The following is a 13,314-nucleotide window of genomic DNA, read 5'->3' on the forward strand; positions in this document are numbered from 1 at the left end:
ATTGTGGTTGCTTTTCCTTGAATGTGGTAGAGAGAAATGACAGGTAGTTATTTTCACTATTTTCTGTTTCTATGGAAACTCAGTGTTTGCAGTAACATCCTTACTGTAAACTCTGTAATCCTCCCCCGGGGCTTCTCGCCAATGTGGTAACTTAATAATTCATGAGCATTAAGCTTGAATTTGCTGGGAAGCAAACTGCGTTGCTTGGAGCCGTTTTCTCAGAGCCAGATTCATTTCCCTCACAGATTTGGTGTTCTTTTCTCTAAGATGTCTTTATAAAATACACTCTATAAACCAAAGCAGTGTACTTTTCTTCACTTGTTTTTGAAACAGGGGTTATTGCAGATCTACTGGATAAGGCAACCATGAAAGAACTCCCCTCCATCTCCCCAAAAAGAAAAGGGGAAAAAACCCAAACGCGCAACATGAGCACTTGCCTGAAAAGGAAGATTTTAAATAGTCCATGAATCATTGCTCAGACAATATACAAACTAAAAGTTCAGCAGAGGTGATCTTTCTGTCTCAAGGGTTTGGGAGTGACCACTGTTGATGATGGATTGCCCAAATACTGCTGTGCCATGGGATCTAGTATACACTGTTGGTTTACATTATAAATGGGAATTGGGTTCTTCACAGACACAGTATCATTCTGTACATATGCTTTGACTTACTCTCACACTTAAATAGAGAACTGAAGACTCATTCTGTGGAGCTCTGGGAGATTTTATTATTTGATCAGTCTTACAGCAGCTGTAAGGACTTAGATTTTTTTTTTTTTTCCAAGAGGATGAGCAAAAATTAGCAACTCTGAAAGGTAAACATGATTAACAGAAAATAAACTTGAAAAGCTTTTTACAGAGGAGACTCTTAAATGGACTGCATACAAATTGCTTAATCATCTCAAGAGTTCTGTGTTTTAAAGTATGATGGCAACATACAGATGCAATCTGACGTATTTTTCACAAAAAGGAAACTTGGTTAGAAGTATTTGTGATCTTTCCACAAAGCAGTATTTACAAGGGACTTCAGCTCCTAGGGCGAGCCAAAATTATTTACTGTTTGTTCATAACTTTACTTTTGCATTTCTTCACGTACTTGTGTAGGTGTCATGAACAGTTGTACTTCGTTAGAAGCCCTTTCTCTTATCACTTTTAAATAGTGATTCAAGAGAAAAATCAACCTAGTATTTATGACAGTGGGAAATAACTGAAATATTGATACACACGCCTGCTTTCTTCATGAATATGAGACCATCTGGTTGAAATAAAAGTTCACAAGTCCTGATGTGAAACATGTTTCCTTTTTAGAAAGTTTCTGCAAGGTGTTCTCAAAAGCATCAGGATACGATGCTGTCCTGTAGTGACCATTTTGATCACTGAGCATAGCAATGTTTTTGCAGTTGCCAAACATCAGAGAGTTTTTGATGAATTTGGCAAATGAAATGAAAATAAAATTCTGTGTTTTCCCTAATCTTATGTGAAGTTGTACAAGCAAATATAAGGAGCTTCTTATTGTTAGCTATATTGCAGGATGGAGCACAAATGGAAAGCCAGGGCACTACAGCCAGGGTTTTCTCTCTGCCACCACATAGGCAATTGGAGAGCAATAATTGCTTTCCTGAAGAACTAGCTAATGCTGCTGCATTGGGACTTTAAAACTGCTGTGCTGGTTCAGTGTACTCTGATACCGAGAACAGTTTCCCAAGTTAATTCATGCAAGTATTAACTTGTCCAAACTGTAAGGTTTAGAAACTCTAGTTCAGTTCTCTCTCCCCCTGCCACCGCCACCAAATCCCAAGAATCTCTTTCATGGTGTTTCTCTGCTAACTTATGAGTGTTTTGAAAGCAGCACCTTTTTGCAGCAGCTTTAAGAAAATATGTTGATCATATACCAGTAATTCCTAAAATAATTCCATTCACCTGGTCAACATACTGTCCTTGCAGAGTTTGTACACACAGTGGCAGAAAGAATGCAGTATTTTTTGGCATCGATGAATTAAACTGCCCGACATGTGATGTGCACAGCAAGACTGCAGTATTTTGAAGGCAAATGTTGGCAAGGTTTCTGTTGTCATAGAGAATGACTAGCTCATCCTGAGGTCTATCCTGCATGACCTGGGCTTGCAGTGCATGGAGTTTATTCTCGAGATTTATCTGGGACAGAAAATGGTGCATTTACAGTAACGTCTTAAAATGCTTATGATACTCATATGCCAACTCAAATTTTATAATAGAATTATTCAGGTGTATTAGCATTCATTAGAAGAAGAGACTAGAAGAGATTTTTTTTTTTTTTTGGTGAGACATTAAATAATACCATGCCTACCACCACTTTTTAAATGATAGGACTGAGTATGATGAAAGGAGGTGAACTGTGCTGGCTAGGCAGGTCTTTGTATGTACCTTATTCCTGCTAGCTTCTGTGACAGCATTTTCAGATTTTAGTTCCTGAATTTTTGTTTTGTATGCAGGTAGGGATTTACATGATACTAGAAGTATGAGAAAGAAACCTAGGTAGACACTGAAAGAAAAATACAAGCTATTACGTGATCTTCTCCACTGCCATACAACCCTTTTCACTATGCACTGGTACATATGTCATGGGACCAATATATATTTTTGAAATAACCTTTATTCTTAGAAGGGATCAGTCCAGTGCTAGATTCTGAAAACCTGGTTAAATACAGCTTTTGAGAAAGGACTGAGGTGTTTGTAAAAATGTTGGAGTTTCTTGATGTTCCCCCACTACTTCTCTGGAAATAAGAAGCACTGGGGGAAATAAGAAAAATAGGGAACAGATTTGTACCTTTTCCCTTTTAGTGACATATTGAAATAGAAAGGGTGAAGGAGGCATTTGTTTCTGGGAGAAATGGCTACCAAACCATTATTTAAGGCAAGGGAAAGGTACAAGATGTGAGGTTTTTGCTTAAGGGGATTGATGCCCTAATATGTTGCTGTCTCTGCTTCAGAAAACCAGTCTCCTATGCATTGTTAAAGATTTTTTTAAAAAAAAATCTGTGTTCTTTATCATCAGTTTCCAATTCAAACACAAAACGGATCTGCAGTCTCTCTACAGACTACCATTGCTTTGGCACTAGGCATCAATTAATGCTGTACCTAGATTCATAAATTGATACACAGTCAGGATTTTTACCTTGCAGCCCCACGCTAATTAAATCCATCAATGAGTTAATACAAGGGAGCTCACTAATCCATTCCAAGCTTTTTGCCAGGCCTTTTGTTGTCATCTTTGCATACTATTCAAAAAGCTCCACAAACAAACGACCTCAACAATAAAACCTCCCCACAGGCATAATGCCACTCCTGCTCACCCAACAGTAAATTTTGTCCCTGTTTGCCCCTTCCTTCATGCTGAAGATGTAGTGTCCCAAACCATTGATTGCTTCCTTCCTTTTTGCAGAAACAGATGCCAGTTCAGTATGGTCCTGCTTTTCAGACAGTCAAAGGAAGCCAAGAAGTGAGACACTATGCTGCTTTCATTTTTCTTCCTTTCAAGTAAAAGAACAAGAAGCTATTTGACTGTGCTTATCAGAGCAATGTTTCTTATATTTGAGTAGCTTTAGCAATTACTAATCATGTGAGTGATTGTAAAACCTGATTTATTGCTACAGAAGAGGTGGTTTCACTATGATGTGAGTTAGCACAGGAGATCCTGTAGTTAGAGTAATTGAAGATTGCTTATAGCATGTTGAAGCAAGAGGAATAAATAAGCTTTTGTTTAGGATGCTGCTACTGGTGTGGCACGTCTTAGGTCTGAACTCAACAAGGTAAAATGTTAATTCTTTTCTCTGTTTTTGTGCATTTCTTATCTCTGATTTTATGCAAGAGAACTGCTTTTGATGTATTTTCAGAATAGCTGAAAATGAGGTGGATTTTTTTTGACGGTAGTTTAATCGAGCAGTCAGATTGTATCAAATACTCAGTACCTCCCCATACTTAGTTTCCACCACTCATTTGGCAATTGTAACTACAGGGTTTTTTAATTTTCATTATGATGTATTTGAGGGTTATTTTAAACAGTAGCACGTGTCTGTTTTCTTTAAACAATTAGAGCATATTCAGTTATAATAACAATAATGTTTAATGCATACAAATGTAGACAATTATTTCCATGTGGAGTTTACTCAGATTTGATTTTTTGATCTTACTAAACTGGACTTTAATGTTGTCTAGATTCTGTGCATGCTCTTGTCTTTTTGCAGGAGATAAGCTTGAGGAATAGACACACTGAAGACTGAACTCTTTCAAAGGAAGTAGCTCCAAAAATAAGAAATTATATGACTGAATTCCTGTTAAGTTTCTTGACCCTAAATGTGTGTATCTTTGTCTAAAACAGGAGCTATAATGATAACTGAAGATAGTGAATCTTCAGATCGTTGAAAACAGGGTTGTTATTCCTGATTTCCTTTGACATAGAACAAAATTTGCAGTTGTAAAATGGGGAGCATCTGACTAGCTTGTTCATAATAGGGGTCAACAGTGTAGAAAGGTTCCAGTCCTGTTCCAGGATGTACTAACGTTATCAGCCCTAGGGAGACCTTAGTGGCATATCTAGACTAGCATCTGTAAACTGTTCTTGAACAGTAATACCAAAGATTAGAGAAACTCTGGAGATGAGAAACAAAACTGTAAGTTCAGGAGAAAAGACCTGCAAGGAAAGGTGGGAGAACTTGAGGTGGCTTAGTCTTTTAAGATTGCCTGTTAGCACTGCTGTCTTTTCCTTCTTCTTGTCCTGTCGGTGGATCTCTGTTTTGACAGAATGCCTCTTCATGTTCCACAGTTCTCAAATACTGTGGTTGCCTCAAAGTCCCCTTTATTATTTAGTGACACAAGCACAAGAGGACTCAAGGGAGGAGTGGAAATTAGAGGAAGGAACTTAAAGGTTGATACTGAGGTAGTGCTGGAATAAGGGAGCAATCGATGAATAGGTAGGTGTAAAAGATGCTGGATTGCTTCATTTCTTGAAAGGCACTGGAATATCGGGACAGGAACCAGATTTTCTCTGTGACTGTTGTAACAGCAAGGATGAATTGGAAATTTTAAAAGATTTCCACTTGTTAATGCAGTAAAACCTTCCAAGAGGCTATCAAATGAACCTCCAGAATATCTCTCTGGATGTTTTGAAAGCGGACTAAGCAATACAACTTTCGGTAATGAATCAAGTATAAATAGACATCTCGGCTCAAAGACTTGACAGTCCCTTCTCTGCCATTGTCAGAGGAACAGCCTGCACAGGATTCTATGGCATACAGTATTGTATTGAACTTCAGTTATGAAAATGAAATACTCATTAGTGCTGAAATAATTTCTCAAAGAAAACCTATGTTGGAAGTTCAAAAGTATAAAACTTACTGGAGATTTAAAATGTAGTATGTAACATTATTATTGAGATCAATGGAGGTAAAAGAGCAGTTATAACAGTATTTCTTGAATAACTTGAATTTAAGGAGTTTTAATTCTTAGATTCTTAAGTTATGATATATAATGCTTATATATATGCATTTGTGTGATACATACATATATTATAAATTACTATAAAGTTCATTCTCTAATAGTAAGACTGTGAATGGCTAGTGGAAATTTTTTAAGCATGGCAGCCTGAATACTTTTGTGGGTTCAGTATATCCAAGACTATTAAACTCAAACATATTGACGCTATTCTTGAGCTTCGCTTTGGTGTGAGCCAATAGTACCTACCAGCAGAGAGTTACTGTATTTTTTCCCTGATTATATAGGCATTGTTGGAGAAAAAATAGTAGGGTAAGATGGACCTTTCATATGGAGGGCTGCTGTTACGATTTGTCTGGTTTTGTCCTCAACTCAGTTTATCTGTGGACCAGCATCTTCTGCTTCTATAATATTGGATGGTAGTATATATTCCTTGTATTTTTATCCCAGAGTTTGAAAATACTCTTAGTCAGCAGTACGTTTTTAAATTTCTCTTTTCCCTTTCTGTAAACAATTCTCCATCTCGCAGAACAGCTTTGATGCTCTGCTAGTGGTTTGTTTTCCCTTGAAAACATCAGTCATCCTCTGAAATAAGAGAACCAGCCTTGATCTGACCACTGTACTGAAAGTGAAGATATTCGAAGTGTTTATTATATGGGGTATAATAACTTCCAGGGATTTGCAATCAAATATGAGTAAGCCTGCTTTGATTTACACTTTGATTTTGGATGGACATCTTCACCAGTGAATACATTTTTCCCTGCCGACGTGGTTTATATTGCTCATAATCTTCGTCTGGCAGGCTGCTCATTGTCTTGTTTCCTCCTGATTCTAGGCTGCATGTATTACTTTTGTGTTCATCTGTTGCACCCTGTGTGGTGACTGGATTACCTTCCCAGCAGCAGAAGTGAAAGAATAGTTTACCAGAGATCTTGTTTGTGTAGTATTCATCCATTTTATGCTCTTATCCTTAAAAATGGGATGTGGTTAATATGCATAAGGCATAGTAATTATTTTTCAGTGTACTACTAGAGGGTGTTGGCAAATTTACATTTAACAAATAAATGACAGTAGTTTAATTATTGTTGTTTCAAGTTCAGTTTTAAAGAGGACCAATGTTTATTTTATAAAAGTAACTTGTGTAGCTTTTTATGTCATCACAGTTTTTGTTTGTTTTCTTTAAGGAATTTTACTTTTCTTTATGGAAGGAGACATGTTTTACAAATTGTACTTGTAACAGAAAGGAAATGTGTGTTACTTCCTAATCTTTCTAAATGAAAGATTTTACAATTAAACTGGTTCAAGGATTAAAATTAAAGTCTCCCTAAGCAGTGGTTTTGAAGCCATTGTAAATACTGATGTTTATTGCTGTGGCTTGGAAAGAACATGGCTATGAGTTGATTTTTATTTTTTTTTTTAAATTACTACATATTTTTAATGATATAAAGCATGATTCTTGTTAGGAAATTGATGGTATAAAAGTTATGTTCTGGTTTATTCCCCGTATTAACCAGAGCTTTCCTGTGGGCATCACTGTAACTGTCCTGCCCGTTCCTTTTCTGAAATTCATTGAGTAGGGAGAGCTGAATACCAGCAACTGTAACTGCTGCTAAACTAACACCTATTTCAGTTTATGTTAATATTTAGAGTTCTACAGTGTAATTGCTCGGGTAGTGCTGGAGGTGCTGTTTGTGTGGCCCTTTTGCATGAGCAACAAAGGACTGAGGCAAACAGCTGGGAGAAGAAACCACTTTGGCCATCCTGCCTGAATGGCTTGCTACTATGTGTTTTCACAACCGTAATTAGTTACCAGCAAAATAGTGGGCACAAGACTGAGTTAATGATAAAGGTTAAGAATGTAATTAATGTGTTTTTATAGAAAAGGGGTCTTATTTTGGAAATTCTGACTTCATTTTTTGTGATTTATGTGTTAGGTAGCTAGAGGTAACTGTGAAGGCATAATATTGTTGTTGTAATGAAACTATTAATGTAATTTACTGAATTTGTAATATTGTACTGCACTCCACTTAATACATCACAAAATTCTTACTAAAAGATTATATTATACCATGTCATTAAAGCATTTACTAAAACATTCTTAACTTACTAATTGACATCTTGAAAAATAGTTGTAGGTAAAGAATCATCAAATATCTGTTTCTTGTAGGTTTCTTTGGGGCATGGTAGCAATCTCCGAGGTTATTAATATCTGCTGCGAATTAATTAAAATTATTGCTGAATGAGGTTGTGGGGTACATGGAGATAGGATTAACAGTGAGAGTGAAACAGCCAGAGAGCATGATTTGGATTGCTTAGCAAGATAAACTTAAGGAAACAAGCATGCAGAGGTGTATAGCAAGATGTACAAGTCATGCTGACAGAATTAGGGACCATTCCGACAACAGCCGCAATTCTGAAGATATATCAGTGTTTATAATGGACAGGTTGCTTCAAATGAACTCACAGCGTAACGCTGTAGTGAAAAGGCTAATATGTGATGTTTGAGAAATTACAGTTAAGATTAGTGGGGACTTGATTTCATATGTGTGAAATACACATATGTGTGTATTTGTATTTATGGTGTAGGTGGTACCAGTACTAGACTGTTACAAACTTACATTTTCAGAACTGTTCATGAAATGGTGTTGAAAAATCGCACAATGGGTAAGTTCTATAAAACAGTTCCAGCACTTTTTCTTGAATTTCTTAACAGCTTCAAATTGCTTACTTGTTTGGAGAGAAGTTTGATTACATAATATAATTAATGACTGATATCACTACCCTGTAAGAGCTAGCTTTTCTGAAGGGCTCTTTACTATATAGAACAAAGTGCAACAAAAAGCAGTGGCTGAGCACTGAAACCAGACATTTCCAAGCTGCTGTTAACCCATGCGATTTAACAGTAGGAATGAATAGCCTTTTGGAGCAAGCTACCGAAGGAAGTAGTGCGTACTCTATATTTTCATATTTTTCAGACCAAAAGTGGATAATATGCTGGAAAATGTGTTTTAGTCAAATAAAGGTTACTGGAGTTGATACAGTTGTACTGGATAAAATTGAAAGGATCTGTGATCTAATGGAAATGTAACTAGAAGATTTAATGATGTGCTCTTGCTTTGTTTCTGTGCATCTGTAGGAAGAAAATTCTGGTCAATACTTAGTGTATTGTCACACATCTAGTGAATAAATTACTCTTACTCATCTAATTTATTTGTATACATAAATTCTCTGTCATAAGAAAGAATATCGATGTCCATGGCTTACCATTCATAGTAAGGATTATTTATTTTGCAGTCTGGCTATGCATGCTGATTTTACTGGTAAAAGGACTGTTTAATTTGATTGATAAGCAGTTCTATCAATTGAATCTTAATGTGTTTGAATTAGCATATTGCTTCTATAAATAGTGTACATTGAAGGAGATTGCTTAATTGGTATTCTTGTTACTTTTAGTTTTGAGTGGATTTTAATGAACTCAGTTTTACCAAAGGCAGTGTACCTCTCAGCAAGCGTGCCTTAGCCTTTGCCTGAAGTAGTTGTAATGTCTTCAAATCATGTGCTTCGTATATTCAAATTATTTTAATGTTATTGCATCATGAATATGCATCAGTATGATGTTTTCACATGCAGAGTACTTGCTATTAAAAGCCTTCTATGCTATTCCATGTAATTTTATCTAGACCAGTGAGTAATGTTTCATATTCTTTGGGAATTAAAACAATTATAGTACCTAGTACATCTTAAAAAAAAAAAAAAAAATCTACTTGTATTTTTATGTTAAAGTGTGTACATGAAACTCTTATTTATTTTTTTAATATTATTTGTTTTTTAGTGAGAGGTTTATGGTGAGGTTAAACAAGAACGGAGGTCCCAGGAATCCGGAGAAGATAGATCGAATGTGTGCGCTTTTCACAGTACGTGTCTGTTCCCTTTCTTCTTCCCTTACAGTACTATAATTGTAGATGTAGTCACCCTGAGGGGAGAAACCCCAATTCTTCCTTTCCAATATATTGATTAAAACGGAAACTGTTTCTAAGTTTTGTTATGGTTCTAATTAAATGTTAACATAAGAAAATGGATGTACTTCTAAATTATTTTTATGACTAAGTAAATATTCTGAAGTACTTCATTTTAAGAGCATTTGTTCCTGCTTATAGTTTGAAATTCTGAATATTTTCATTGCATGTACTATGCTCTTAGATAACAGGGCGCAGGAAAAAGCTGCATTGGCTGGAACATGAAGCAAAGCACTTTTTTCAGAATCAACGTTAGACAAACAACTACAGCACCACACATGCAGAAAAACAGAAAATTGTCCAAACAGATTTTGGTCCTGGCCCGTTCAGGAGTCGATGTAGCAGCCACAGGTAGATGGTGCAGCAATAGCTTCCCAGGTCAGCAGCACAGTGTGTGTGATGGAACAGGAAGATCAGGATGTGCTGCAGAAGCAGCTGCCAAGTTGAGCTATGAGAGTTGGTTCTAATAAAGGAAACACTGTGACTTCCTAAATTTCTACAGCAGGTCTGTGCGAATAGCTACCCCGTCCTGATGCAAAGCAGATATGACCAACTGTACCAGCAGTCTTTAACCGTCTGTGCCAGAAGGACAGGATAAGTAATACCCATCTGGCTCCTACTAGATGATACCTCAGTTGGGAGTGAAATAGCCAACTAAGATTTACTTCCTTTTAATTCTTCAGACTCCCTCTCACCTAACTGCCTTCTTGTTTTATATTTTTGGTTATACCAAAACAGTAGTTTCAAAACACTCAGGCTTTAATATCCATTCTGCACTGGTCTTAAATTGTTAAAAATTACCTCAGAATCACGTGTCAGACCATGATTTTATCTGCCCCTTCTTCTCAGGAAGAATATGGAAATCTAGAGACACTGAAAGTTAACAGCTCATCACAGAATAACTGTAAGGAATTTCAGATCCCAAGTGCGATAAACACCTTCCATCGTGACTCACCTTTAGCTAGTGCAAATGCTAGAAGCTCTTTGACAGAAGTATTTTTACTTCCAGTGAAGAAAAAAGATGGCAGGCAGCTTTGGTATAAGCTTTAGTTCTGGCAGTGAAACCCTCTAAGGTCAAGCAGGGCTGGACACTGAAATAGGCATAGTTCCCAGCACCATTCTTTTTCCTCCTTTAAGAAGATAGCTGAATTTCTCCTCTTAAGAAACACAGCATATCTAGCCAGATGTAAGGATGCTCAGTTCTGCCTTCATCTGGATATGAGAGATGCAGGTCAATCCAAAAGTAGCACTGACATTGATGCTGACATCAGTAGCAGTTCTGGTTTTGGTACCTTCGGTGAAATGCTACCAGCTGATTAAATGTCAGCAGAGGTAACAGTGTCTTAGTATTGCTGTTGGCACTGATGATTTCACTGTTGGTAACTCAAAACCAAGTATCTTTCTCTTCAGCGCTGGTGTCTGAGTCGTATAAAAAGATTGAGCGTAGGATTAAGAACTGCTCTAAGGATTATGCGCAAAAGGTAGCACAGACTGGTTCGTATCAAGTTTGGAACTTTCTGACCTCTGAGGTTTGTCATTCTTAAAAAAAAATTTTTACTGTCAAACTTCCTCATCTACACTGATGCCACACTACTTAGGGTCATGTAACAGCTGTTCTGTTTCACATTGTATTGTGAACAGTGTGAAACAGTTTTGTTCTGATGACCTGCAAACCAGTCTTTACACACTTTCAAAAATACAAAAAGAATGATGATATGCTAGGGCCAGGGGCATAACATAGTTCCAGAAGAGACTTGCTACCTATTACGAATGGGGCTAGCCTAATCTAAAAGAGGCCAGCCCAAGTATTGCAGACGTGTGCCACTCTATAGCACCTATCCATCTGACCAGAGATCACCCCCCAACTACCTTTCTATTTAACTAGATAAAAATGCCAAAGCTGCCACAGTACCAACTTGTTGTCTATCACTCTTCCTGGTAGAATGTGTACTCCACATAACAGGAATTACAATAACTGGGAAAATTATCTGTGCAAAAAATTGCATGCTTCTGATACAGTATTTTTCATCAGATGTATTCAAAGACTCTTCCAAAGCATGTAGCAAAGGAGCAACAAATAATAGCTTTTCGAATAACCATTTTATCTGTGATGGTTCTATCTTATTGTAATTTCTTAATTATGAAATACTTCCAAAATAAGCTATGATTTTCAGGTTTGTTCCCAAGTTTGTGTTTGTCTTGACTTTTAAATCTGTTTATTTCCTCACCCTCTCTTACTACCCTGCAGTAGCTTTCTAAAATTCTAATCTTTCCCAGAGGCAAGAAGCCCCATAACCTAGATAATTCAAGGTATCCCTGTCTTCTCCTGCGGTCTGTTGCTTCTAGGGGTTCAGCTATCTCCTTGTGCAAGATACCAAAATTACTTAGGTTTTGTTTTTAGATCTGCTGTGTCATATCATACCAAAGGTGAGAAACTGCTTCCTCTGAACATTAAAGCTCACTCAAGCAAACCTCAGCCTATGCACGCTTTAGAAATATGCCTGTGTCTGAATTAAAATGTCACTACACAGTATAAGCTCGCTGTTTTTGTTAAATACGTTACTCTCTGTGGCCTACGAGGCTGGCAGCTGAATTTGGTGAAGCTGTTTAAATAACTAATTAGTGGCAGTCAGGTATCCTTGATTCCCCCTTTAACGTACAGTTAGACCTTTATAAAAACCAGCATTGTAAAGAACTAAATGTTACTATAGAGTAACTCTTTTCCATACCCAATATAAGGGGAAAAAAAATTAGAGGTGATTTTCTAAAAAGCCGTGCAATTAGAAGTATTACAAAATTATTTTATTTATCAACCAGTGTCATTTAAGAAGCTCAGAAAGATACATGAAATTAACCCGCTGTGGTTGCAGTCCTAAGAATACTTTTCTGGAAATTTAATTGTTTATGTTGCATGCAAGCAAATAATAAATGTTGTTTGTCCTCTTCTGGGCCCTGAGTCACGTGCATGGATTCTCTGCGAAGAAATTATCTGAAGACTTTTTCACAGGGGCTGGGGTTTTTGATTGTTTGGTCCATGTCATAGTAAGAATTTCTCGCCTTGTGAAAAGCCTCTGCTGTACAAAATGAAATACGAGGCCATCTGGGCCCACATTTTTTGTCTTTTGACTGTGACACAGTATATTTTTTGTGAAATTGAAAAGCGGCTGAAGTGTGAACCCATCAATATGTTCATGCCCTGCCATTTTCTGATACTTTGACAGCTGCCCTTTGAAAAAAATAGTTCTCTAAATCGCTGTTAATTAAACTGGTAACCTGATAGTATAATAATATTCCCCCTGCCGAATCACAGATCTTTTAAAAAATCTCTTACTCTCTAGAGTATTAAGTACTACCTCCAAGTTTTTTTTGCTTTTTGAAATTTATTGTCAGGCACTGCTGAGATTAAAACTATGTCAAATCCCTTCTTATCATGGAACTCCAGTTTCTCCAAGACATGCAAGATAAAGCCTACCATATGCTGCACTGGTATGTTAGGTGATGAAGAAAGCCTAGAAAGTATGTTCCCTTATTCATGCAGCACCAAAATAAGACTTGAAGAGAAAACGCTAAGGGAGATTTATATAGCTTAATTCTTTGGCTTCAGAGAGACATGATCTGCTAGCTAGTAAGCATACCAAACAGCAAATTTGCAACTCTCTGCATATGCTGCCCAGGGAAATACAGTGCTGCTTTTAAATGGAGTAAGAAGGTACTGCCATGGATTTATTACTTGCCTGCTGTAATTTAGCAATATAACACTATTTGAAAGGGACTGAAACTCCTCCTTAGAATAAATTCTTTTTATACCTAGTTCTCAGTCACTGTGCCCA

At 36.9% G+C, this 13,314-nt stretch overlaps 1 protein-coding gene across 1 annotated transcript in view; it reads left to right on the forward strand.

The window, feature by feature from the left end:
- The window catches only part of DOCK3 (dedicator of cytokinesis 3), a gene marked incomplete at its 3' end in the record, with an annotated part of 115,692 nt that overhangs the window by 29,964 nt on the left and 72,414 nt on the right, over nt 1–13,314 (forward strand). Inside the window, exon 5 of the mRNA XM_009697506.1 lies at nt 9,301–9,382. Coding sequence (XP_009695808.1) covers nt 9,301–9,382 — 82 coding nt within the window. The remainder of the gene's footprint in view (nt 1–9,300; nt 9,383–13,314) is intronic.

This window comes from Cariama cristata, unplaced genomic scaffold (genome assembly GCF_000690535.1).
Source record: "Cariama cristata isolate BGI_N322 unplaced genomic scaffold, ASM69053v1 scaffold20693, whole genome shotgun sequence".
Lineage (NCBI taxonomy): Eukaryota > Metazoa > Chordata > Aves > Cariamiformes > Cariamidae > Cariama > Cariama cristata.